This window comes from Arachis stenosperma, chromosome 2 (assembly GCF_014773155.1).
Source record: "Arachis stenosperma cultivar V10309 chromosome 2, arast.V10309.gnm1.PFL2, whole genome shotgun sequence".
Taxonomy (NCBI): domain Eukaryota; kingdom Viridiplantae; phylum Streptophyta; class Magnoliopsida; order Fabales; family Fabaceae; genus Arachis; species Arachis stenosperma.
Window position 1 is genome coordinate 116146653 of NC_080378.1, and position 25231 is coordinate 116171883.

Consider the following 25231-nt stretch of genomic DNA (forward strand, 5'->3'; position numbering starts at 1 on the left):
TAGTCTACCATTTTTTTAATTAAAAAAAAGATAATTCCATGTGCATTTACTTGTTACATAGATGGTTTGATTTGATTATATCTTTTATTGATCTCAGTCTTATGAAAAACACACCTTATTTTACCCTTGCCTTCAATATTTCAAATATTTGGTTTGCGCGCTTAAAATTTTCCGTCCTGAAGTACATGTGGAGCAATTTGATTGCTATTGAAGCATATGATACCATACCTTTTTCATTCAAAGGTTGAAGGAAGATAGTGAATCAAATTATTTGTAAGGGCCAACTTGATCCTCTTCCCCTAGATCCCAAATAATGAAACCTTAGAAGAGTCGCCAGACTTCAACTATTGTCATCAACTATCTATTTTACCTCATATACGTTCTTAAGAGTTCATTTTTGTCTCAGTAGAATCTTTTAATATGCATGTTTTAGTTCTCTTTTCTATTACTTAGAAAAAGTAAGCCACCAATTCAGGTACAAGAAACTATCATTACCACCTAGACAATTAGACATCTAACTCGTAATTGCAATGACCTAATTGTAAGAGCGGAGTTCTACCAACTAAGTTATATCTTCTCCAACCAAGTAAAACATGTATAAAAGAGTTTGTCTTTTATTCTTTTTCTTGACGCATCTGAGCCATCTTAGACTTTGAACCAAAAATTTCATCCGATGAAATAAATCATTGCATCTACAGTTTAATTCAATCAATTGAAAAAAAAATCACTAAATTGAATAAATTTCTTTTCAGGAGCTATTAATCCTTTCCAAACGCATCATACAACTAGTTGTTATACTAATGTTTCCAAATGTACTTGTTTTCTTCTTCTTTATCATGATAATTTTTTTTGAAAAAATTTTGATTAAAAAAAAAGAAAGATGTTAAGAAAAACACATAGATTTCACAATAACTTAATTGTATTTTATTTAATTAATAACAAAATTTTAATAATAACAATTAAAAATAATTAAATATTATTCTTCAAATATAAAAATTTTAAAAAATATATTTTATAATTATTAACACAACCTTATCAATAAAATAACCTAAATAATCTCATGAATTACTTTGCCAAACTTTCTTTCTTTCTCTCTACCGGAAAAAATAAAAATAACAAAACAACAAATTCATCTTAAGTTTCTCTCTCTTTGAGTTTATGGGATTAAGAAAAACATTTTATTTTTATTTTTTAACCTCCCAAGGAAGAAATGAAAATAGTATTAAATAAAAGTAAATATAATTAAGAGGAAAAAAAAAGCGGCTTGAGTTTCTGTATTCATCAAAAACCAGAGAAGAGAGGCAGAAAAAAAAAAAAAAAACACAAACAAAAAGGAGAACTTCTTTGTGTGTTGATCATTGGAATAACGTTCGAAACCTAAGAAGGGTTTCGTTAAGATTAGGGACTCGTTTACTTCCACCGATTGTCGAACAAGGCTAGTGCTTTTAGTTTTTTTTTTTTTTTTTTTCAGTTTAAATTATAATTTAGATTGTGAAGAAAAAGTTGCAATTTGAGGTTATGATTCGTAACTCGATCGTGTGGGTGAAGTTTTTTAAGTGTGCTTTTTATTTCTGATGAATGGTTTGGTGGAAAATTTGGGACTTTTGAATGCGGAGGTTTTAAGTTGCAGGGATTGTTTTCTGTGTAATTTTTAATTTTATTTTTTGATGAATTTTGTGGAAATTAGGGATGCGAGAAAGGGGTTAGGGTTAGGGTTTGGTGGTGGTGGAAGGAGCAGAATGGAGGAGTCTGAACTTGAAGAGGGAGAGGCATGCTCATTCCAGAACCACGAGGAGGATCTTGATGATGCTAGCATCGATCCTGATGTTGATCTCTCTTACATTGTAAGTGCTGTTTTTGTGTTCCTTTAATTATAGATGTTTAGGGTCTTGTACTCAAATTGTGCTTTTGAAATTCCTGTATTTTACGACTTCTTTTTTGCTTGTTTTACTATCCTGGATTCAATGCCTTAGCTCTTAACTATGTGTTTCTCTAGTTTGTGCAATTTATTTGGAGTTGTGTATTAGAGAATTGCGCTTTATTAGGACTGAATTGAACATTTGGAATGTATTTTATTTTATGTGATGTTTCACATAAAGTGTGTGATAAAAAAATCCTTAATTTTGGTGGCATTTGGTCCTCAACTTGATGCATTAGATGATTGAAGAAACTTTTGCTCAGAATGTATGTTTAGACGGTGATAAAGGTGGTGCTTTAATGTAGCTGATAGTGTAAAGGGTTTCTTTTCTCCTACCCTTTGTTGGTGTAGATTTGTTGTTGATGCTTCTCACATACCTGCTTATAGTTCTATAACTTTTATCCTTTGATAGGATAGGATTACATATAATGTCAACCATGTACTGAAAGATATAAGAGTGTTTTGTTTGTTCTTTTTTGAATTATTTCAGTTCATAGAGCTCACATTTTGGGAAGTTTGTGTGAATTGGAGAAACTTATTTAATTTGGAAATTGAGCTGACTGAGTGTGTGATGGCTGTTAATGCATCCTAAAGATTCATCCTTACATTTCTCTACTGTATGGTTTATGCCTTTTGGAATTTTATTTTTCAAAGGATGCAAAACTTCAAGATGTTCTGGGACACTTTCAGAAGGATTTTGAGGGTGGGGTGTGTGCAGAGAATCTTGGTAAGTTGTTACATCTTATAACCAAGATTCAAGTGCAGTGCTGAATAGTTATCAGTTCCCGTTCTAGTGTTCTAACGGCATTGGGGAACACTTCATCATTACAGGGGCTAAATTTGGTGGTTATGGATCATTTTTACCTTCCAGTCAGCGGTCTCCTGGATGGGGTCATCCAAGGACTCCATCAAAAGCTCATAGTCAAAATACATCCAAATCTTCCCCTAAGTTGCAACCAGAGGTAAATTTCTTACATTAATATGGGGCCAAATATGTATATGTACATTTATCAAATTGATCATGGCTTTAGGTTTTGTTATTCCAAATTAATCTATTGTACATCTAAACAGGGTGGGCAAGGGGATGCTGTACAATTTTCAAATGGAAATCAGTCATTGAGACCTGGCCCAGGTTCTGCTGGCTACTCAAGGCTGCCTGCTGTTAAGGCACCTTCTGTTAATGATGCTATCACTCAAGAAAATGGCATGACAACTGCTGGTGCTGAGGTGTTCACTTCTAATGACACTCTCACTCAAGAAAATGGTTCTCTAAGCATAAAGCCTAGAAGCACATCAGACCAGAAGACCCTGAAATTTCGAATCAAGATGGGTGCTGACAATTTACCAACACGGAGAAATGCTGCTATCTATAGTGGACTTGGTCTTGATGTGTCTCCATCATCATCACTTGATGACAGCCCCTCAGAAAGTGAAGGAATTTCTCATGAGCGTCAAGATGCTCCTTTTGAATCTCCATCTTGTATCCTTAAGGTGAACTTTCTGTTTCCAATTTGATTCTGTGCTATCTCCATATTGTGCTTGAAGAGACTGGAAAATGTTTTCTCTTATGGTGTCTTGAAACAGATTATGACGGACCTCCCTATGCTGCTGTCACCTCTAACTGATGATCTCATTCAGTTAATAGAAAGGGAAACATGTGCCAGAGAGAGCACACCTGTCCCTGTTTATATTAATAAGCCAGAAAGTTCTGGGATGTTACCGCAAGAATCTAACACTCTAAGAGGCAAAGGCAACAAAAAATCGTCAGGAAGGAAGAAAATTAAGTCTCTAGACGGTTATGAGTCCTCAATGGACATGAAGAGCGACAGTAAGAAGAATGTTCTGTCACGGAAGGAACAGGGTATAAATGCAGTGAATACTGAGGAGCGGCTTTCGAAAACCCCGAAGCTTCCACTTCTATCCAGTTCATATTCTTTGCGTGATGATTCAGTAAAGGCTGTGGAAGTTAACAAGGGTATAGTGAGGGAGAAGACATTTTCTGATCATGGACAAAAGGGTTTAGTGGAGTCAACATCTACCGAAAATGGTTATGTTGAAAGAATAAAGGGAGGTTCAGGTGATCCAGCACAAAGGAGCCTGGTGGAGCCAACAACTTCTGAAGTGAATGGTAAGACAAAGGGAGGTTTAGGGAGGAAATTTGTGGGAGAGAAGGTTTCTCTAAATGATTCATTGGCTTGTACAGAAAAAGACAATCCTGGGAGAGTTAAAATTTGTGATTCAGTGTGGGGTGAGCCAAATACTCCTAAGAATTCAAAAGGAAGCCATGGCACTGTCACTGCTGTGATACAAAAGCAGAAGTTAAAGTCTGGCACCTCTTTGGTGCCTAAAGTAAAGAAGAGTTTTGATGGTAGTTCAATGTCAAAAAATGAAACTGAAGAGGCCAGGGTACAAAAAGGCCCTGGAAAGGCTAGAGATACATACAGAGACTTCTTTGGGGAACTAGATGAAGAGGAGGACAGAATGGCCTCGCCAGAAACCTCATATGGGGGTAAACTGAAGGAAACCGAGGCTGTCAAGAGGCGCACACCTGAAATTACTCGTGGAATAAAGGAGAGATTAGGTGGTGCTGAGAAGGTTGATAAGTCATTAATATCTGATGAAGATCCTAAAAGAGCCACAAATGTCCAGTACACTAATGTGAATGGTGCTGCGGCGGATATTGGAAAAGGAGATCCTGTATCACTGGCTCCAGTTGTGATGGAAGATAATTGGGTGCAGTGTGACCGGTGTCATAAGTGGCGCCTTCTTCCAGTCGGCACTAATCCTGATAGCCTGCCTGAAAAGTGGTTGTGTAGTATGCTTGATTGGCTGTAAGTTCTAGTCCTGTGATTAAATATTTAGAAGATATTTGCCCATTTTTTATCCAAAAGTCCTTATTAAAATAAATAGTTAGGAATCTTGAGCTTGCTTGGTAACATATAATGACATCTGTTTATGTTGAATTGTGGATTATTTGGATAGCAAACTAAGTCAATTACATAAATGTTTCTTTGTTCAAACCTTACAAAATTTGCATAATGTGCAGGCCTGATATGAATCGCTGTAATGTTAGTGAGGATGATACCACAAAAGCCCTTATTACATTATATCAAGTGCCTCCTCATAATGGTCAAAGCAACGTGCAAAATGTCCCTGCAAGTGTTATGGTAGCAGGAATTGTACCAACTACCCAGCAAAACAATGATCTGTTTGCAATGCCTGGAGGGAAGAAAAAACCTATGAAAAAGACATTGAACTCTGCCAATAAAGATGGCTCTTCTCAATTTTCATCTTCTATGAAGAAAAGCTTGCCCTCATCAGTGAAAAGTAGGAGCTTAAATGATGTAAATAAATCTCCTGCTTTGAGTAACCCTGATGTTTTGGTGAAGAAACGCAAAACTAAGCAGCAAATGCTGGAGCAGGATCCTGATGGAGGTAATTTATTTTACCAGATAATGAATGTGCTTATCTATTAGTGTAGTATTAGCAACTGGTGTTTATGTCTGTTTATCAAAATTTGTTGGTAGGTGATACAAAGAATGTGAAAGCAAAAATCAGGAAGGACACTGATCAAGATAGTTCTAGACCATACAAGAAAAGTAAGATTGATGGTAATGATGAAGAGTGGATGCCGCAGAATGGGCCTGCTAGGAAGGGGGGATACAGCTCGAATAGTAATGTTCCAACTACTTCAGTTGGCAAAGATCCACTTAGACCAAAAGATCGCTCCTCTTCAAGGGACTCTAAATACAATGGTAATGACAGGCTACTGCCTTCAGCTGAGATAGCAAAAGATAAGGGTCAGGGTTCCATGGATGAGGGATCCCTGAATTTTGGGAATTATGATTCCAATGGTGCTCTTAAAAAGAGGAAACTGAAGGAATATCAGGATGCTCAATTACAGGAGAGTCATGTGGAGTTTAGTGACTCTCGGAGGGAAAAGAAGCCAAGAAATTCAAAATCTGAAGGTAGAGAATCAAGTTCCAGTAAAGGAAGTGGCAGGACAGACAAAAAAGGTAGTCATACTAAGAACCACAAATTCAGGCAAAATCCAGGGAGTGCGCCATCACAACGGAGTGTGGGTGGTATGGAGAGTTCAAAGGTAGATTTGGGGCCTCTGAGGGCTTCTGCTGCTGCCACTACTTCAAGCTCGTCAAAGGTTTCTGGCTCACATCAAACCAAAGCTAGCTTCCAGGAATTGAAAGGCTCGCCAGTGGAATCAGTTTCTTCATCACCTATGAGAATTTTAAATGCAGATAAATTTACAAATAGGGAACTGACGGTGAAAGATGGATTTCATGATGCTGCTGCTGTGGGTAGTGCAACTGAGCAAGTTAAAGATCGATGTCATGGTGAAGACAGCACTGGCGTTTATCATGCTAATGTGACTCATCCAAGGAAGATTGGCAAAGGATCACTTTTGAAGGATAATGGTGGCAGCTATAAGTCTGAGTCTATTGCCGAAAAGTTCAAAAGTTCTATCCAACTGCAAGATGAATCTCCTCCATCAGAGGCAAAACAGCGTAAGGAAGGCAATGTAAAGCTGCAAGAGAATGTTGGGTCAAAGCTTGACAAAAGCGAGAATATACTTGTTGGGAAGAAAGATTATACAGAAAATGATATTAGGAAAATACAGAATGGATTAAATAAAGAGCACAACTTTCAAGAAGTCCGTACAAATGGCATTTGCAAGCAGGAGGCATTGCCTGCTACTAGTCAGAGCCAGTTGACAGAATGTGATATTGAAAGATCTTCAAAAAGGCCTCTTTCAGAAAGAAATGACAAAGGAGTAATTGGAAAAGGTAAGTTGTCATTGCCACCCTCTGGAGATGTAGCAGGTGATCTTCCCCAAGTAGATGATGAATCGAAGTTGCAAAAGAAACAAATTCGAAAGGGTGAATATCAAAATGGAACACAGCAAGTTAATTCCAGACATCCCACGATTAATGGACACAAATCCAGGGAGCTTGACAACCCTACTCCAAACAGAAGAGATTCTAATAGCCATTCGGCTAGCAATGCTTTGAAAGAAGCTAAAGACCTAAAGCATCTGGCTGATCGTCTTAAGGTTTTTTTCATACAATCACTTCTGGATTAATTCTTTTTAATTCTCATTGGTACTTATTTTAAAGATTTTGGGTTTATCATGCAGAATTTAGAATCCACTCTCGAGAGCACGGGGATTTACTTACGGGCTGCACTGAAGTTTCTTCATGGAGCCTCTCTATTAGAATCTAGCAACAATGATAGTAACAAGAATGAGATGATTCAGTATATCCAAATTTATAGTAGCACAGCAAAATTGTGCGAGTAAGTTGATAGTTTTTTTTAATTAATTTATTTCTTAAAAAACACACAACCTTATTGAAGGGTTAATTGTCTTTCCTTGTGAATTTGGTACATACAATCTATTAAAACGATAAACATTGTACCACAAATGTTTGTGAAAAGTTCAATAGACCCTTCTCACTCTATGTAACTGTTATACATGTTTATAACTTATTTCATATTTGTAGTTTGTCCATGTTGGTGGTACTACATAAAATTGATGGATTTTAGCTGAGCTTTATTTTTACTTTTGGGTGGCATATCGTAGCCTCAAGTTTTTTATTTAATTCCTTTTTTGATATTCTCTATTTGATAGGTTTTGTGCCCATGAATATGAGAAATTGAAAGACATGGCTGGAGCTGCTCTGGCTTACAAATGCATGGAGGTGGCATATATGAGGGTTGTATATTCCTCAAGCACTAATGCAAGCAGAGATCGGCATGAGCTGCAGACAGCTATGCAAATGGTTCCTCTTGGTAATGAATTATTTTACCAGATTTTGGTGTTTGAGTGATGCTATCATTTCTTTCTTACTGGAGTTCTCACTTACCATTTAAATTTGTGCTCGAGATCCTACCGCATACCAGTCCCTTTTGGTAAATAACTAGTAAAATATAGCTTAAGCATGAAATCACGGTAGAGTATTCTTTTATTTTATTTTTATTTTTAATTTTTGATTTTGGGTTTCAAAAATTATTGTGTCTCATGTAGTTCTATCACATGTTTTCCAAACATTGTTCATCAGGCTAGATGTCAGATTCATAAACACAGGTTGGAAAAAAAAAAAAACTAATGTTGAGCTAGACTAGTTGAAGTCCAGTAGACTTCAGATATTGGTGGTTTAGACCAAAAAGAATCATAATTACAGATCTCATCAGTTGGTGTATAATTAAGAAAGCGATGGTGATAGAATAAGGACAGGTAGATATGGCCAATTTGCTAGATGATAGCAAGTTTAAGATTATTTGTATTTTTGTCCTTTTATTATGTACCCATTCTTCGCTTCCTCACCAGCACCATTAACTGTGAGAATATTGTTGGTGAAATGGGAGTAGATGTATGTCTAATTCCCCTTTTTTAACCCCTATATCTTTTTCTCTATATTATCATCATTATATCACTATTTTGATTAGCTCCTTGTCACATTTGTTAGGCGAGTCACCTTCATCGTCTGCATCTGATGTTGATAATGTTAACAACTCTATAACAGCAGACAAGGTTGCCTTGTGCAAGATTACCAGCTCCCCCCAAGTTGCTGGAACCCATGTTATTGCTGCCAGAAATCGTCCTAATATGGCGCGACTGCTCAATTATGTAAGTATACACATGAAAATTGTGCTGACAAATTGGGCTTTATCTCAATTATTTATTTTGGAGTACTAGGATTGGAACCTAGATTATTATATTTAGTAAGATATTAACAAATGCAGCAAATTAAATTACAGTAAGTTATGAACATGGTGCACAACTTAGCTAAAAAATACATTTTTGGGACCTTTCTCTTGGATTCAGATCAAGGAGAATTTAAAAACTTGTGAATAGTAGTAAGATCCTAGTGTAAATAATACATAGCAACAAAAGAGTTGTTCAAGTCTAAAACATCCAAGGTCTTTAATCTGAATGAGTTGAAGGATTGGAACACCAAATCAAAGGGAATTAGAATATCAAGGAAACAGGGTTAAGATAGTTCTAAATGGGGACATTGTTCCACAATTCAGGTAGTATGAATAAATAAAAATACCTTCTCTTTCCTAGGCCATTACTTAATTTACATTCATACTTGTCTTTGAATGTTTTTTATTTTATTTTTTTCCAATTAAAAATCTTGTTTGATCAGGTGGATCCAATAGGATGTGAATATAAGTGACTTGTCATGTTTCAGGTTCAGGATATGAATTCTGCTATGGAAGCCTCAAGGAGATCACAGAGTGCTTTTGCAGCTGCTAATTCAAACCTTGGTGAGGGTAAGTATGCAGAGGGTTTGTCATCCATCAAGAAGGCTCTTGACTTTAGCTTTCAGGATATAGAAGGTTTACTGCAATTGGTTCGACTTGCTATGGAGGCGATAGCTCGGTGAAGCATCCAGGCAGTTGCAAGATCATCTAGCCTGTTAAGCATTGCTTGTTGGTTAAGTCTGCCTTCGCTGAGACAAATGATGGGCTGAACCGTACTATGAAGGGCACGGTTTATCATATAAAATCTTGTGTATATACATGTCTGCGATGCAAACACACAGAAATGGGGATCAGATACCAAGAATGAAGAGTGTGGTAAATCTCTAGAAAATATGGAGGTATTAAAATTCTGGAGTTGGAGTTTCTTTAAAGCAAGTTCTTAGCTCCTTTGAAATTCTTGCCATTGCTTGGTCTCTTCTCTTTCTCGAGGGAGTATTATTATTTTTTTTTTTTTTGCGACCCAAAAATGTAAAGTTATATATGCTAGAGAAAGGGATTTTGTAGAGCTTTGCATTCAAATGTAGTCACCCATGTTCCAGTTGAAAATAGAGTCACTCTTGGATCATCACTCCAAAGGAAGGAGTTGAAGGGAGTTGAATGTAAGTGAGCCTTTTCTCTTGTAGTTTGGTTTCCTTTACTAAATCCTCTCAATTGAAAAATCCATGTTGATTTTACCATTGATTGGTTATCACTTGGGTCAATCAGTAGTAAAACTGAATTTTTGGATTGAGAGAATCATTTCACATTCTGATTCTTATTCAACTTGTATGCAGGTTGCCTTGTACAAATTTAGGATCACTGGCGAAACTTTTTTTTCCCCTCTTTTTTTCTTTTCTTTCTTTCCTCATCTTTTTTCTTTTTGTTATAAAAAAAGGCTATTGGTAGTTGATAGAGAACAGAAGACAATAAATAACAATTGGCAGTGGGAGCATGTACAGCAGGAAATTAACTTTTTAAGTTGCAGTTTGTAATATTATCAATTTTTCTGATATAAAATCTCATGAACAAGGTTGCTCTACTGATTAAGACAGACATTAGATATAATATAACGCTGATGGTCATAAAAGCACTAAGAAAATGCTTGGCTTGAAATATAGATTTTATTTCTCGACACCTTCGTTGGATTATAAGATCGTTACATTATTCATGTATTGTTATATTATAAAAAATGTTATACACACGTACACACAACAAAGTTGATTGAATGATGTTCGTTTTTTATATGGATAGTAGATTAAATTAGATTTAACTAGTGGCGGCACTAATAACCTAGGATGCATAGATACTTCGAACTAGTTCCGCTATTTCCATTTGATACATGTCATGTCAAATACTTTGAAGATGCTTCTAGTTATATTTGATATTTATTACTTTTCATAAATTATATATCTAAACAAGTAATATTCATTAATAATAAACCAAACAAATTTGGGTTTAAACTGATTTGTATTAATTCTGATATTAGTATTATGCTCTTAGATAAAAAATTGTTTTATATTTTATCAGATATTATACTAAAGCCGTATTGTAGTATCTTGTAATTTTTAAACATTGTCATGTCCTGATATCTGCATTATATCATGCAGTATCCCATACTTAATAATTCAAGTTTAGAGGCGAAAAATCAAAGGGAATAGTAGTATTCTTTGGTCTTTTCTAGACCGAAGACCAGTTAATAGTTATTACTTTGTTTCTGGTTTGACAACAGTAACAAAGAAAGATAAATGGAAATCATGTTTGAAGAAGAGAAAAGGGAATTTGGATTTGATGTAAAGGCAATAGATTGGAAAGATCATATCACGAATGTTCATATTCCAGGTCTAAGGGAAGGGGAATGGGTACTTAGTAACTTAAACACTTTCCCTTGTTACCTTGAACACGAGGGAATCTTCATTATATCTCTGTAATCTATCACTAAATAGAGAGTTTAACCTTGTTAAAACCTTCTTGACACGTGATACTATTCAATTGTTTTATTTATTCCATTTTATCTTTTTAACAATATTAAACTGAAATGTAGTTCCTAAACTGACAAATGAATTTGAGTTTACATACCTACTAAATTTTGAGTTATCAATCTAAACAGGCTCAACAGTACCTAATTTAGAACTGTGGTTCTTTCACAATGAAGCTTAGAAATAGGTACATGGCACATGGGTTTACATTTGATCTGATAGTACATTACAATTTTTTCATGCAATAATTTAGGCAAGTAGGACAAACGCAATAATGCAGATTACTGCAGGAAGGCCTATTATGTAAAACATCATAATTATTATTGATGTGCTTTTTCAACTTTTTCTGAATAAATTTGATTCCATTTGGAAAAATAAAAGTATCTTTTGAAAAAAAAAAAACAGTAGAAAAAATAAGAAATGTGTGAAAGAATGTCATGGAAATATCATCTTATTGGCTACTGGATGCAGTGTGGACCATATATACAGTTATGAAAGCACTCAAACATGTCACTTTTTTTTTTTCGAGGAAGAGAGAAGGAAGCATCATATGAACTTGTCCCAAAGACCAATGAGCATGTGTGAAGTCAATGTCTTTTTGCTACAAGGAAAACAAAATTCATAAGCAATTAAGCATCCCTTTCTGAACCTGCTGCTACTACTTCCTTTACCTTCATTTTCATTGCAAACAATCATCCACTACTTTCCTTTGTTTTCTTTCTTCTAATCTTGAGATCAACATGGCTGCAAGATTTGTGGGGGAAGCTTTTCTCAACTCTGCACTTGGCACTATCTACGACATGCTGATTTCACCCTTACTTGTCAACTTCATCCAGAGAAAGAAGCTTAACCGGAAGCTGGTTGAGAAGCTGGAGACAGTTCTGAAGGCTGCTCATGCTGTGATCAATGACGCCGAGCGGAGGCAGATCGAGGAGGAGGATGTGAAGCACTGGCTGGACAGGCTGAAGTATGCTGTGTACGATGCTGAAGACATACTTGATGAAGTCACCACCAAAGCTGCCATTCAAAAGGTTCAAGGTAACTCTCTGTCTCGCTATGTCAATTTGCATAGTGATGGTGAGATAGTAACCAAGATAGAAAATATCATTGATGCATTAGAGTTAATTGTAAATGAGAAAGATGGTCTTGGCTTGAAGGAGATACCGGTGGAGGGCATGTCATGGAGGATCCCCTCAACATCTCTGGTTGGTGTGCATCAAATATATGGCAGGGACAAAGATAGGGAGGCCATAGTAAAACTGTTGTTAGATGATACCAGTGAAGGTGGAATATCAGTGATTCCTATGGTAGGCATGGGTGGAATAGGAAAGACTACTTTGGCTCAGATGGTTTACAATGATGACCGAGTGAAACAAAAATTTGATGTTAAGGCATGGGTTTGTGATGGGCAAGAAGAATTTGATGTTCTTAAGGCGACAAAGACAGTGATGGAGAAAGTAACTTCTAGTTCTTGCGACTCAACTGAGTTAAACACAATTCAGGAGAGTTTGAAGGAAGTCCTAGCAGGGAAGAAGTTGTTGGTTGTTTTGGACGACATGTGGAGTAACAATTATGATGTCTGGATAAGTTTTTTAAAGCCTTTTAAATCTAGTAACGGGGCTGTTATGATTCTTGTAACAACCCGTCTTGATTCCACTGCGGATATGGTTAAAACTGTTCCAACTTACCATTTGAGTTTGTTGGGTGATGATGACTGCTGGTCAGTGTTTGCAGATCATTCATGTCTTAATTCGGCTGAATCCCATAGCCGTTCTGATCTAGAAGTAGTTGGTCGAAAAATTGTCGAAAAGTGTAATGGCTTAGCTTTGGCTGCTCAAACACTTGGAGGTTTATTAAGAGCAAGAAAAGAAGTAGCGGATTGGGAGTTTATATTGAGGAGTGAAATTTGGGAACTTCCCAAAAAAGATTGTGGGATTCTTCCTGCATTGAGAATAAGTTATGACTACCTCCCTTCACACTTAAAACGTTGCTTTGTTTATTGTTCTTTATTCCCAAAAGACTTTCCATTCCAAAGAGATGAACTGGTGTTATTGTGGATGGCAGAAGGTCTTTTGCAGCAACTAAAGAGTGGCAGCACTTTAGAAGTGGGTTCTAAATATTTTAATGATTTGGTTTCGAGATCATTTTTCCAACATTCTAAGACCGATGAAGGATATTTTGTGATGCACGATCTCATGCATGATTTATCAATATTCTATGGTGGAAAGTTCTTTTCTAGAAACTTTGAAGACGGAACTGCAGACAAGCATGATGCTTGTCCTCGTCCTCGTCATCTTTCATATGGTGATTGGATCGATGATTCGTTATTCTCAGATATCTTGGAAGTATGTGATTGTTTAAAAAATGCAAGGACATTGCTGCATATCGATTTTGAAACATGGGATGATCCCACAGAGGAATATGATCCTTGTCGCTTACTTGCACAGTTGAAGCACTTAAGGGTTTTGTCATTTCAATTCCTCCCTCTTGATGAGCTTGATTCAATAAGTGATTTGATCCATTTGCGTTATTTGGATCTCTCTCATTCATTTATGGTGGCATTGCCAGAGTCAATGAGCAAATTGTATAATTTACAAACACTGAAGTTGAGTGATTGTGCATATCTAGAAAAGCTTCCAAGCAACATGCAGGATCTTGTAAATTTGCTTCATTTGGATCTCTCTTATACGCCAATTGAGGTATTGCCCGAGTCATTGAGCAAATTGCATAATTTAGAAACGTTGAAGTTGAGAGAGTGTGGAAATCTGAAAAAGCTTCCAAGCAAGTTGCAAGATCTTATAAATTTGCACCATCTCGATATTACTGGTACTAAAATAGAAGAGATGCCGAAAGGGATGAGCAAATTAAAAGACCTGCAGATTTTATGTTACTATAGTGTCGGCGAGCATGAAGAGAACGGGATAGGGGAATTGGGAGGACTTGTAAATCTTCAAGGGTTATTTGGTATTAAGAAATTAGAGAATGTGATTGATAGCAGTGAAGCTTGGAAGGCAAGGATGGTTGATAAGAAATACATCAGTCATTTATGCTTGAAGTGGTCATCAGGTGAAGATAGTGATATTGTTGATTTCCAAATCGAAAAAGATGTGCTTAGCAAATTAGAACCTCACAATGACCTGAAATATCTAAAAATAAAGGGTTACAGGGGTACCGTGTTTCCGGATTGGGTAGGACAGTCTTCGTACCATAACATGACTGCATTGTATCTGACTGGATGCTGTAATTGTTTAGTGCTTCCTTCACTTGGACAATTACCCTCTCTAATAACACTGTATATTTCAGAATGTGATAAGCTGAAGAAGATTGGTGGGTCATTCTATAAGGGTGATGGAACACATCAGCATCAGGAGACACCCTTCCGATCCCTTAAATATCTGACTATTCAAAAACTGCCTTGCTGGGAGGAATGGGAGTCTTATGAATGTGATGATGATGATCATGCACCATTTCTTCAACTTGAGGAGCTCCGTATTTATAACTGTCCTAAGTTAAGAGGAGATTTGCCCACTTTCCTTCCGTCTTTGAAATAACTTTTCATTGAAAGATGCGAGGAGCTTGGTTGTTATCTGCCAAGAGCTCCCATCATTCGCGAATTAAGAATATTTGGCAACCAGGAAGCAAGAATGCGGGACCTGCCACTTTTACTGCAACTACTAAGAATCGAAGGAAAGCAGCTTGTGGATTCTCTGTTTGAGGCCATGGCCATGACCCACACCCAACCAACCTCTCTCACGGAGTTAAGTATCTCAAATTGCTCATCAGTGGTATCATTTCCAGGGGATGCTTTGCCCCCTTCGTTGAAACAGTTGCGCGTATACGATTGCAAGAATGTAGAATTCCCAATGCAACACCAACAACATGAGTCACTAAGGAGTCTTACAATAAACAACAGCTGTGATTCGCTTACATCCTTCGCATTCCCAGCGTTCCCGAATCTCAATGATCTGAGAATTCAAAGATGTGAAAATTTGACATCTCTGGAGCTGTCACAGTCACAGTCCCTCCGAGAATTATGGATTGAAGAATGCCCTAAGCTGGAGAAGATAATAAGGCTGCCTGCCTCTTTAAACTATCTCTCCATCTTTCTATGTCCGTTGTTGGGTGAAGGCATAGAGAGGAAGGACCCCCACATTTGGCCATCCATTTCCCACATCCCCCGTATTTATGTTGACGGCACAAGTATCCTCCGTGACTCAACATCTTAAAACAGGTAACTCTTTTGCTGTCTCTTCCCCAAAGGCACTTCATCTTCACCAACATCAAATTCATTCTTTCATACATTATATTATCATTAACATAATTTTATTCTTACTGAATTTCATCAACCCATTTTATTTTTTTGTATTAACAAGTCATGCTGCTTGTTTATCAAATCTACTCTACACTGTTTCAAATCATGTGTCTCATGTCCTTCTACTAGTATAAAACTTTATCCTCTGTCATAACACTGTTAATCACCACTACAGCACATGGTCGGGGCAAATTTAGTTATCATGATAACAGAAAGGAATTCTGAGGCATGCCTTTTGACCAAAACTTGACTTTTCAGTTTTGAGTTGCATTATATGGTTGTTAGTGTATCATAACTCGTAATTCAATTGGCCCATCTTCGCCATCACTCGTCTACTTCCACTTTTTAAGCTTCTCTTCGACGGTTGCACAACAAAATAGTAAGACATTTGGTCTCTTTTTTGCAGGAAGCATCTCGGATAAAGAGTTTGGCTGATATTCTCTGCAGTTGACAATTCATAATTTTGTGATTTTTCGGATAAAAAGATATGTCCTTGTAAGAAAAAAAGCATTTATGCCCCCCAACTATATATTCCTGACTTCCTGTACTTGATTTGCTACACTTTCCTAAATCCTAATTTTCCTTACTTTTGTTGCAGTAACATTTTTGGGCTGCCTTGACCACCTTCCTTTTGCTATTTCCTCCCCTTCCAATTCAATGTTGAGTTTCTTACTGCTTTTGCTGGTCTTGCCTTGAGAGTTGTAAGCAACTTTTCACTTTTTCATTGCATCCATATTTGTTTCATTTTTCTTCTTCTGTAATGTGAACGAACATGTACATTATTGCTTAATGCCTTCTTGCCTTCTTCGTATGAATAATGAAATATAGATAAAATGGAAGAAAATATGATCTAGGAATATACAATTTTAATTCTAGTCAAATAATGATGCCTTGAGAAGCTTAATTAATTTTCGTAATTTTACCAAAGGTATTCAGGTAAAATTTTAAGTTACTCATTGTTTCATTGCATGATGCATATTATACTACTAAAACCATGTTTTCCTAAGATTAATTTTATTGGCACTGTTACCTCTGAATTTTGGTCATTCTGGTAGTTACATATTATGAATGTCACTAGGGCTATATATATTGGACTTGTACCCTCACTCTATCATATAGAGCACCAATGACTGTAGAGTGTAGAGAGTAGATGCATCAATTCTCATTGATTTAACCACCATGTATCTTAATCACTAAGCATATTCAAATTACATAGTAGTTGAGGACAAGGACATTGCAAGCAACAAATTACATTCTTAGTGATGTTTGTTATTTATTTATTTTTTCTTGTGGTAGCTATAATATTAATATATGTTGCTATGTTTTTCAGGTTGATAGGGTACATCAAGCATGTCATGAATTCCACCATGGCTCTATCAATTCAGAACTCTTTGGCGCCGTTCAGATCCCTGGGAGCTCCAAGATGGGGCGGTGGATTGTTAGTCATCCTTAGGATTTAGATAAAGCTGTAGACAATTGTAACGAGGAAAATAGGCTCTTTTTAGAAAGCTGTTAAGGCCATTTAGGTAAAGATAGGACAGTTAGTAGGAGTAGTTGTTGGGTTAGTTACTATAATGGAATTGAGAATGTAATTGATGGGAATAAGGGTAGTGGCCTAAACAGTTAGTATTAGAAGGCTTGCTGAACTCATTGTAAAGCAAATTTTGATGTTGAATAAAAAAACTGGAGAGTACCGCCTCTCTTTCCTCTTGTGGAGTTCTTAACCTTGGTCTAAACAAAGTGTTACATTGGTGTTTTTGCCATTAACTTATGGAGAGATTGGTATTGAACATGGGGGTGGGGATGAGATTGATAGTAAAACTTGTCATGTTTCATTTGATGTTGACGGTAATGTTGCAGTCTCAAAAAATTTGGAAGCATGTGATAATTTTAAATTTGCAAGAACATTGTTAAGGGATGCCCTTCCATTATTACAACCTCAAAGGAAATAGCCCTTGTGTATGACTTTTACTATCAAAGCTGGAGAGCATAAGAGTTTTTTCATTTGAATGGTTTCCTCTTGGATCATTGGCCAATTCAACAGACAAACTGATAAGTTTGTGTTATTTGGATCTTTCTGAATCATCTATAAAGATATAACCTGAGTCGTCTACAAATATTGAAGTTGAATTGTTTGACTTTCTGGTGCGGTCCACAGATCTTCTTTGCATATGTTTACCACCTAAGGCAAGTTTGTATAATCTTTTCTACATCACATGCAATTCAACTTGTTTCTCTAATGCACACTTATTCTTAATTTTATCTCTTCTAGAATGTCAGAAAGTCCTAGTATATCCTAGTGAATCAGTGCAGTTATTGTTAACTTCTATCAAATTGAAGCGTTGAAGGTAGAAGCTGTTTCTTCCAACTGCCATCTTTGACCTTCCATTAAGCATCAAAGGCAGAGGATGTGGTGTTTGTTTGAGACACCTCCAGTGCTGAGATGAGAATGGAGCTAGACAAGAAGCTAACTTTGGATTGACTTCAAGATTGCGAATTTTATCAAAATCTTAATTTTACCAGATAATGAATGTGCTTATCTATTAGTGTAGTATTAGATACTGGTGTTTATGTACTGTTTACAATGCAGGTTGAATCGATGTTCATTTTTAATTGTTATTCCTACTAGTTTAACATCTTCTAAAACAATTCAATAGGAAGAAATAAAATCATCTTGAGAATTATTATAGTAGAGAGAGTATTATAAATAAAACCTTCCTATAAATAATCTGATATAGAGCTTCTGCAGAATGCAATTTGTATATAAAAGAACAAGAAAAAATCATGCATTGTAAGCATTTTCAACTAGCTTTGCTTCCAGGCTTCACTTAAATTTCTTCATGGAGCCTCACTATTAGAATCTACCAACAATGATAGTAACGAGATGAGATGATTCAGTCTATCCAAATTTACAGTAGCACAACAAAATTGTGCGAGTAAGTTGATAGTTTTTATTTATTAATTTATTTTTAAAAAAATAAAGAACCTTATTGAAGGGTTAATTGTCTTTCCTTGTGAATGTGGTTCCTTTTTTTGATATTCTTTATTTGATAGGTTTTGTGCCCACGAATATGAAACTAAAAAAGACATGGCTGGAGGTGCTCTGGCTTACAAATGCATGGCATGGAGGTGGCATATATGAAGGTAGAATATAGCTTAAGCATAAAATCACAATAGAGTATTCTTTTATTTTATTTATTTATTTATTTTTATTTTGGGTTGAAAAATTATTACTCACGTGTAGCTCTATCACATATTTTCCGAACATTGTTCATCATGCTAGATGTCAGATTCATAAACAAAGGTTGGGGGAAAAAGCCTAATGTTGAACTAAACTAGTAGATTAAATTAAGATTTAACTAGTGGCAGCACTATCAACCTATGATGCATAGATACTTCAAACTAGTCACCGTATTTCCATTAGATACATGTCATGTCAAATACTTTGAAGATACGTATGGTTATATTTTGCCAATGTTACTAGATGTACACACACTTTCCCTTGTTACCTTGAACACTATAACTCTGGCAACAGCTTCAACTACGAGGGAATCTTCATTATCCCTGCTGTAATTTATTAGTATAATAAATTAATAATCATCATATCCGTGTAATCTATTACTAAGTAGAGAGTCTAACCATGTTAAATCCTTCTTGTCATGTGTTACCAATCAATTGTTATCCACATTTCGTTATCATGTTGGGTGGAGGAAGGCCCTCATGATTTAGATGGCCATAAATAGAATGGAAAATGTTAGTGTGTTGAAAGTTTCAACTCAAAAATTGATGCAAATATCACCGGCTATTGGACTTCATAAGAATCTACAGCAGAAAGAAAAAAGTAATAACTCTAACAACAACTAATAAAAAAAAAGAGAATGAAAACCACATAAAAAAGACTAAGTTCATCAACTAAAATAAATACAAAAATTAAACTATCAAATAAAAATATTATTTTATAATTCCAACATCCAAATTTATTATATTACAAATTATTTTAAATAAAATATCTTTTAAATTTAACTTTAGTTCATACATATTTAATTTAATTTTATAAAATATAATAATTTTTAATATTTATTATATACCATTATTAATTTACGTCCAGTGTATCCCGCAAATCACATTCTAGTTTTTCTAAATCTCTTTAACCCGATTTGCAATTACATGAAGTCTAAAGTCAAACATAGAATTATTTTCAGCAGTACACACCATTTTTAGCCGCATATTTTGAATTGAATATTCTAGTCAGGTTCTTTAAGGATCAGAACCAACTTCCACCGCGGAAGACAAATCCATCATGCTATTGGCTATTGGATGCAGTGCGGACCACACATATAATTATGAAAGCACTCAAACATATGACTTTTTTTTTTCCGAGGAAGAGAGAAGGAAGCATCATATGAACTTGTCCCAAAGACCAATGAGCATGTGTGAAGTCAATGTCTTCTTGCTACAAGGAAAACAAAATACATAAGCAATTAACCATCACTTTCTGAACCTGCTGCTACTACTTCCTTTACCTTCATTGCAAACAATCATCCACTACTTTGCTTGTTTTCTTTCTTCTAATCTTGAGATCAACATGGCTGCAAGATTTGTGGGAGAAGCTTTTCTCAACTCTGCACTTGGCACTATCTACGACATGCTGATTTCACCCTTACTTGTCAACTTCATCCAGCGAAAGAAGCTTAACCGGAAGCTGGTTGAGAAGCTGGAGACAGTTCTGAAGGCTGCTCATGCTGTGATCAATGACGCCGAGCGGAGGCAGATCGAGGAGGAGGCTGTGAAGCACTGGCTGGACAGGCTGAAGGATGCTGTGTACGACGCTGAAGACATACTTGATGAAGTCACCACCAAAGCTGCCATTCAAAAGGTTCAAGGTAACTCTCTGTCTCGCTATGTCAATTTGCATGGTGATGGTGAGATAGTAACCAAGATAGAAGAGATCATTGATGCATTAGAGTCAATTGTAAATGAGAAAGATGGTCTTGGCTTGAAGGAGATACCGGTGGAGGACATGTCATGGAGGATCCCCTCAACATCTCTGGTTGGTGTGCATCAAATATATGGCAGGGACCAAGATAGGGAGGCCATAGTAAAACTGTTGTTAGATGTTACCAATGACGGTGGAATATCCGTGATTTCTATGGTCGGCTTGGGTGGAATAGGAAAGACTACTTTGGCTCAGATAGTTTACAATGATGACCGAGTGAAACAAAAATTTGATGTTAAGGCATGGGTTTGTGATGGGCAAGAGAAATTTGACGTTCTTAAGGTGACAAAGGCTGTGATGGAAGCAACTTCTAGTTCTTGCAGCTCAACTGAGTTAAACACAATTCAGGAGAGCTTGAAGAAAGTCCTAGCTGGGAAGAAGTTGTTGGTTGTTTTGGATGATATGTGGAGTTACAATTATGATGCCTGGATAAGTTTTTTAAAGCCTTTCAAATCTAGTAACGGGGGTGTTAAGATTCTTGTAACAACCCGTCATGATTCAATTGCCGATATGGTGAAAACTATTCCGACTTTCCATTTGGGTTTTTTGGGTGATGATGACTGCTGGTCAGTGTTTGCAGATCATGCATGTCTTAATTCGGCTGAATCCCATAGCCGTTCTGATCTAGAAGTAGTTGGTCGAAAAATTGTCAAGAAGTGTAATGGGTTAGCTTTGGCTGCTCAAACACTTGGAGGTTTATTAAGAGCAAGAAAAGAAGTAGCGGATTGGAAGTTTATATTGAGGAGTGAAATTTGGGAACTTCCCAAAAAAGATAGTGGGATTCTTCCTGCATTGAGAATCAGTTATCACTACCTCCCCTCGTACTTAAAACGTTGCTTTGTTTATTGTTCTTTATTCCCAAAAGACAATGAATTCAAAAGAGATGAACTGGTGTTATTGTGGATGGCAGAAGGTCTTTTGCAGCAACCAAAGAGTGGCAACACTTTAGAAGAAGTTGGTTCTAAATATTTTAATGATTTGGTTTCCAGATCATTTTTCCAACATTCTAACACTGATGAAAATTTATTTGTGATGCACGATCTCATGCATGATTTGGCAATATTCTACGGTGGAAAGTTCTTTTCGAGAAACTTTAAACTCAAAACTGCAGATGCTTGTCCTCGTCATCTTTCAAATGGTCTTGTCATCGATGATTCATTATTCTCAGAGATCTCAGAAGTACGTGATTGTTTAAAAAATACAAGGACATTGCTGGATATCAGTTTTGAAACATGCAATGGTTACACAGAGGAAATTGATCTTTGTGGCTTATTTGCACAGTTGAAGCGCTTAAGGGTTTTGTCATTTAAATTCTTTCCTCTTGGTGATCATGATTCATTACTTGATTCAATAGGTGATTTGATCCATTTGCGTTATTTGGATCTCTCTCATTCACCTATCAAGACATTGCCAGAGTCAATGTGCAAATTTTATAATTTACAAACACTGAAGTTGTATGATTGTGATAGTCTAGAAAAGCTTCCAAGCAACATGCAGGATCTTGTAAATTTACGTCATTTGGATCTCTCTGGTACGCTTATTGTGGAATTACCCGAGTCATTGAGCAAATTGTATAATTTACAAACATTAAACTTGAGTGCTTGTGAAGAACTAAAAAAGCTTCCAAGCAAGATGCAAGATCTTGTAAATCTGCGCCATCTCTATATTGAAGGTACTAATTTAGAAGAGATGCCAAAAGGGATGAGCAAATTAAAAGATTTGCAGAATCTGCATTACTATATTGTTGGCGAGCATGAAGAGAATGGGGTAGGGGAATTGGGAGAACTTGTAAATCTTCAAGGGTCATTTCATATTGTGCAATTAGAGAATGTCGTTAATAGCAGTGAGGCTTGGAAAGCAAGGATGGCTGATAAGAAACACATCAATAATCTAAGTTTGGAGTGGACATCTGCTGAAGATGGTGATATTGTTGATTCCCAAAGTGAAAAAGATGTACTTGACAAATTACGTCCTCAGAAAGACTTGAAGGAGCTATCCATCAGGTGTTACAGAGGTACGATGTTTCCGGATTGGGTAGGGCAGTCTTCGTACCACAACATGACTGAGTTGTATTTGAGTGGATGCAGGAATTGTTGGGTGGTTCCTTCACTTGGACAGTTACCCTCTCTGGAGAGGCTGATCATTTCAGAGTTCGACAAGGTGAAGAAGATTGGTGGGTCATTCTATAAGGGTGATGGAACTCATCAGCACCAGGAGACACCCTTCCGATCCCTTAAATATCTGAGTATTGAAAAACTGCCTTGCTGGGAGGAATGGGAGTCATATGAATGTGATGATGATGATGATGCACCATTTCCGAAACTTGAGTATCTTTCAATATGCAACTGTCCTAAGTTAAGAGGAGATTTGCCCACTTTCCTTCCCTCGTTGAAAGATTTGAGCATATTCGATTGCAAGAATGTAGAATTGCCAATGCAACACCAACAACATGAGTCACTAACGAGTCTTACAATAGACAACAGCTGTGATTCGCTTACATCCTTCGCATTGCCACCGTTCCCAAATCTCGAGTCTCTCACAATCACAAGACGTGAAAATTTGACATCTCTGGAGGTGTCACAGACACAGCCCCTCCAATACTTATTAATTTCAGAGTGCCCTAAGATGGAGAACATAATAAGGCTGCCTGCCTCTTTAAGGGAAGTCGACATCAAGAAATGTCCGTTGTTGGGTGAAGGCATAGAGAGGAAGGACCCCCACATTTGGCCATCCATTTCCCACATCCCCATTATTTATGTTGATGGGAAACGGATTCGCAATGACTCAACATCTTAAAACAGGTACTGTTTCTCTCTCTCTCTCTCTCAAAAAAAAAAAAAAAAAAAATGCATTTCATCTTCAGCAACATCATATTCATTCTATTATCAGTACGATAGTTTTATTCTAACTGAATTTCATCAATCCATTTTATTTTTTTATCAAATCTACTCTATACTGTTTCAAATCATGTGTCTCATACTCTCATGTCCTTCTACTCTAAATATAAAACCCAGTCCTCAGTTATGACACTCTTAATCACCACTACAGTACGTGGTCGAGACAAAATTATTTGTCATGATATCAGAAAGGAATTCTGAGTCATTTCTTTTGACCAAGTTTTGACTTTTGTGTAGCATTATATGCTGTTAGTGTATCATAACTCATAATTCAGTTGGCCCATCTTCACTATCAATCTGCTACTTCCACCTTTTAAGCTTCTTGTCATAGTTGGACTATTGCACAACAAAATAGTAAACAACTTTTGCTCTCCTTTTTACAGGAACCATCTCCTCAGAAGGAGTATGCGTGATTCTGCCCTTGACAATTGGTAATTTTGTGGACAATTTTGTGATTTTATGATAAAAAGGTATGTCTATTGTAAGAGAAAAACATTTATGCCCCCACCTACATATTCCTGTACTTGATTTGCTCCAACACAATCCTAAATCCTAATCACTTTCTTGCTTTGGTTGCCATAACAGCTTTTTGGGCTACCTGGACCACCTTCCTCTTGCTCTTTGCTTATCCATACTGCTTTTCGCCTGTCTTGCATTGAGAATTGTAAGCAACTTTTACCCTTTCATTAATCATTGTATCCATATTTGTTTCATTTTTCTTCTTCGGTAATGGGAATAAACAAAATGCCTTCTTTCTAAGAATAATTGAATATAGCTAAAATGGCGGAAATATGATCTAGGTATATAAAATTTTAATAACATTAAAATAATGATGTCTTCAGATGCTTAATTAATTGGCATACTTTTATCAAAGGTATTCGTTTAAAAATTTTTTTGTGTTCTTAAGTTGCTCATTGTTTCATTGCATGATGCATATTATACTCTAACACCATGGTTTCCTAAGATTAATTTTATTGGCACTGTTACCTCTGAATTTTGGTCGTTCTGGTAGTTATATATTATGAATATCACTGGAGCTATATATATTGTACTTGTACCTTCACTCTGTGATGATTGATATAGAGCAGCAATGTCAATGGCAACTTTAGAGTTGAGAGTAGATGCATCAACTCTGATTGATTTAACCACCATGTATCTTAACCACTAAGCATATGCAAATTACATAGTAGTTGAGGACAAGGACATGACAAGTAGCAAATTACATTCTTAGTGTTGTTTGTTATTTTATTTATTTTTTCTGGTGGTAGCAATAATATTTTAATCTAAGTGGCCATGTTCTTCAGGTTGCTAGGGTACATCAAACATGTCATCAATTCCACCATATGGCTCTATCAATTCAGATTCCACTTGGATGGAAGGAAATAGGAGATGTGTAACCACTGAGCAGCCCTTTCTCTTTCTCTTTTGAACGTTGGGAATAACCTACAAACTTTGTACATTCAGATTTGTTCATAAAAATGATAATTTTGACTGCTTAGCTGAGTCCATTACTGAGATACTCTATGCCATTTGATTTAGAATCATGTTTTTCTATCTTTTTTTTTTTTGCCAAGTAGATTACTTTTCTGTATGACTAAGTGGCTTTGGTTGATTCAGTGCTCTGTCACACCATGGGATTTATAGCACTAATTGAGTAAATTCAAGTTCCTTTTTGGCAACTCTCCTATATACATTTCTGAAATGGTATATCTCTTTCTTTATGGCTTTTTCTGGTAATCCTGTATTTTTCCAATGAATAATCCTAATGAATATGTGATATGTCACATCATCCTAATAAAAAAGTTTTGCTAAAACTTCTAGGTATGTACCAATAAATGAGCATCTTAAGTTGCATGATGGACCAAGATA

At 36.3% G+C, this 25231-nt stretch overlaps 3 protein-coding genes across 5 annotated transcripts; all 3 read left to right on the forward strand.

The window, feature by feature from the left end:
• Nucleotides 1-1296: 1296 nt before the first annotated feature.
• Nucleotides 1297-10220, forward strand: LOC130961034 (cysteine-tryptophan domain-containing zinc finger protein 3-like). Its single transcript, XM_057886651.1, has 13 exons — nucleotides 1297-1435; nucleotides 1688-1844; nucleotides 2573-2645; nucleotides 2750-2880; nucleotides 2990-3409; nucleotides 3503-4749; nucleotides 4965-5353; nucleotides 5446-6986; nucleotides 7071-7228; nucleotides 7563-7723; nucleotides 8401-8561; nucleotides 9130-9801; nucleotides 9976-10220. The coding sequence occupies exons 2-12, from the start codon at nucleotides 1740-1742 to the stop codon at nucleotides 9322-9324; spliced, it is 4581 nt and encodes a 1526-aa protein (XP_057742634.1). The 5' UTR covers nucleotides 1297-1435; nucleotides 1688-1739; the 3' UTR covers nucleotides 9325-9801; nucleotides 9976-10220.
• A 1523-nt stretch (nucleotides 10221-11743) lies between these two features.
• Nucleotides 11744-17703, forward strand: LOC130961755 (putative disease resistance RPP13-like protein 1). Of its 2 annotated transcripts, XM_057887751.1 has the most exons (5): nucleotides 12015-12195; nucleotides 12315-15388; nucleotides 15876-15964; nucleotides 16068-16170; nucleotides 16800-17703. In XM_057887751.1, exons 1-2 carry the CDS (start codon nucleotides 12127-12129, stop codon nucleotides 14706-14708), a joined length of 2463 nt encoding a protein of 820 aa, XP_057743734.1. In that variant the 5' UTR covers nucleotides 12015-12126; the 3' UTR covers nucleotides 14709-15388; nucleotides 15876-15964; nucleotides 16068-16170; nucleotides 16800-17703. The 2 variants fall into 2 exon arrangements, with proteins under 2 accessions (XP_057743733.1, XP_057743734.1); XM_057887750.1 differs by having other exon boundaries at nucleotides 11744-15388.
• A 2156-nt stretch (nucleotides 17704-19859) lies between these two features.
• Nucleotides 19860-25163, forward strand: LOC130961377 (putative disease resistance RPP13-like protein 1). 2 transcript variants are annotated; one of them, XM_057887230.1, is made up of 4 exons: nucleotides 19860-23266; nucleotides 23746-23832; nucleotides 23948-24026; nucleotides 24667-25163. In XM_057887230.1, exon 1 carries the CDS (start codon nucleotides 20055-20057, stop codon nucleotides 23259-23261), a length of 3207 nt encoding a protein of 1068 aa, XP_057743213.1. In that variant the 5' UTR covers nucleotides 19860-20054; the 3' UTR covers nucleotides 23262-23266; nucleotides 23746-23832; nucleotides 23948-24026; nucleotides 24667-25163. The 2 variants fall into 2 exon arrangements, with proteins under 2 accessions (XP_057743213.1, XP_057743214.1); XM_057887231.1 differs by lacking the exons at nucleotides 23746-23832; nucleotides 23948-24026; nucleotides 24667-25163 and having other exon boundaries at nucleotides 19860-22479; nucleotides 22553-22842.
• The last annotated feature ends 68 nt before the right edge of the window (nucleotides 25164-25231 follow it).

Coding starts and splice junctions, on each gene's coding strand:
- LOC130961034 (XM_057886651.1), top strand. CDS start 1,740: ATGGAGGAGTCTGAACTTGAAGAGGGAGAGGCATGCTCATTCCAGAAC. Junction 6,987..7,070: donor ATCTGGCTGATCGTCTTAAG/GTTTTTTTCATA, acceptor TTTATCATGCAG/AATTTAGAATCCACTCTCGA. Junction 7,724..8,400: donor TATGCAAATGGTTCCTCTTG/GTAATGAATTAT, acceptor CACATTTGTTAG/GCGAGTCACCTTCATCGTCT.
- LOC130961755 (XM_057887750.1), top strand. CDS start 11,898: ATGGCTGCAAGATTTGTGGGGGAAGCTTTTCTCAACTCTGCACTTGGC.
- LOC130961377 (XM_057887230.1), top strand. CDS start 20,055: ATGGCTGCAAGATTTGTGGGAGAAGCTTTTCTCAACTCTGCACTTGGC.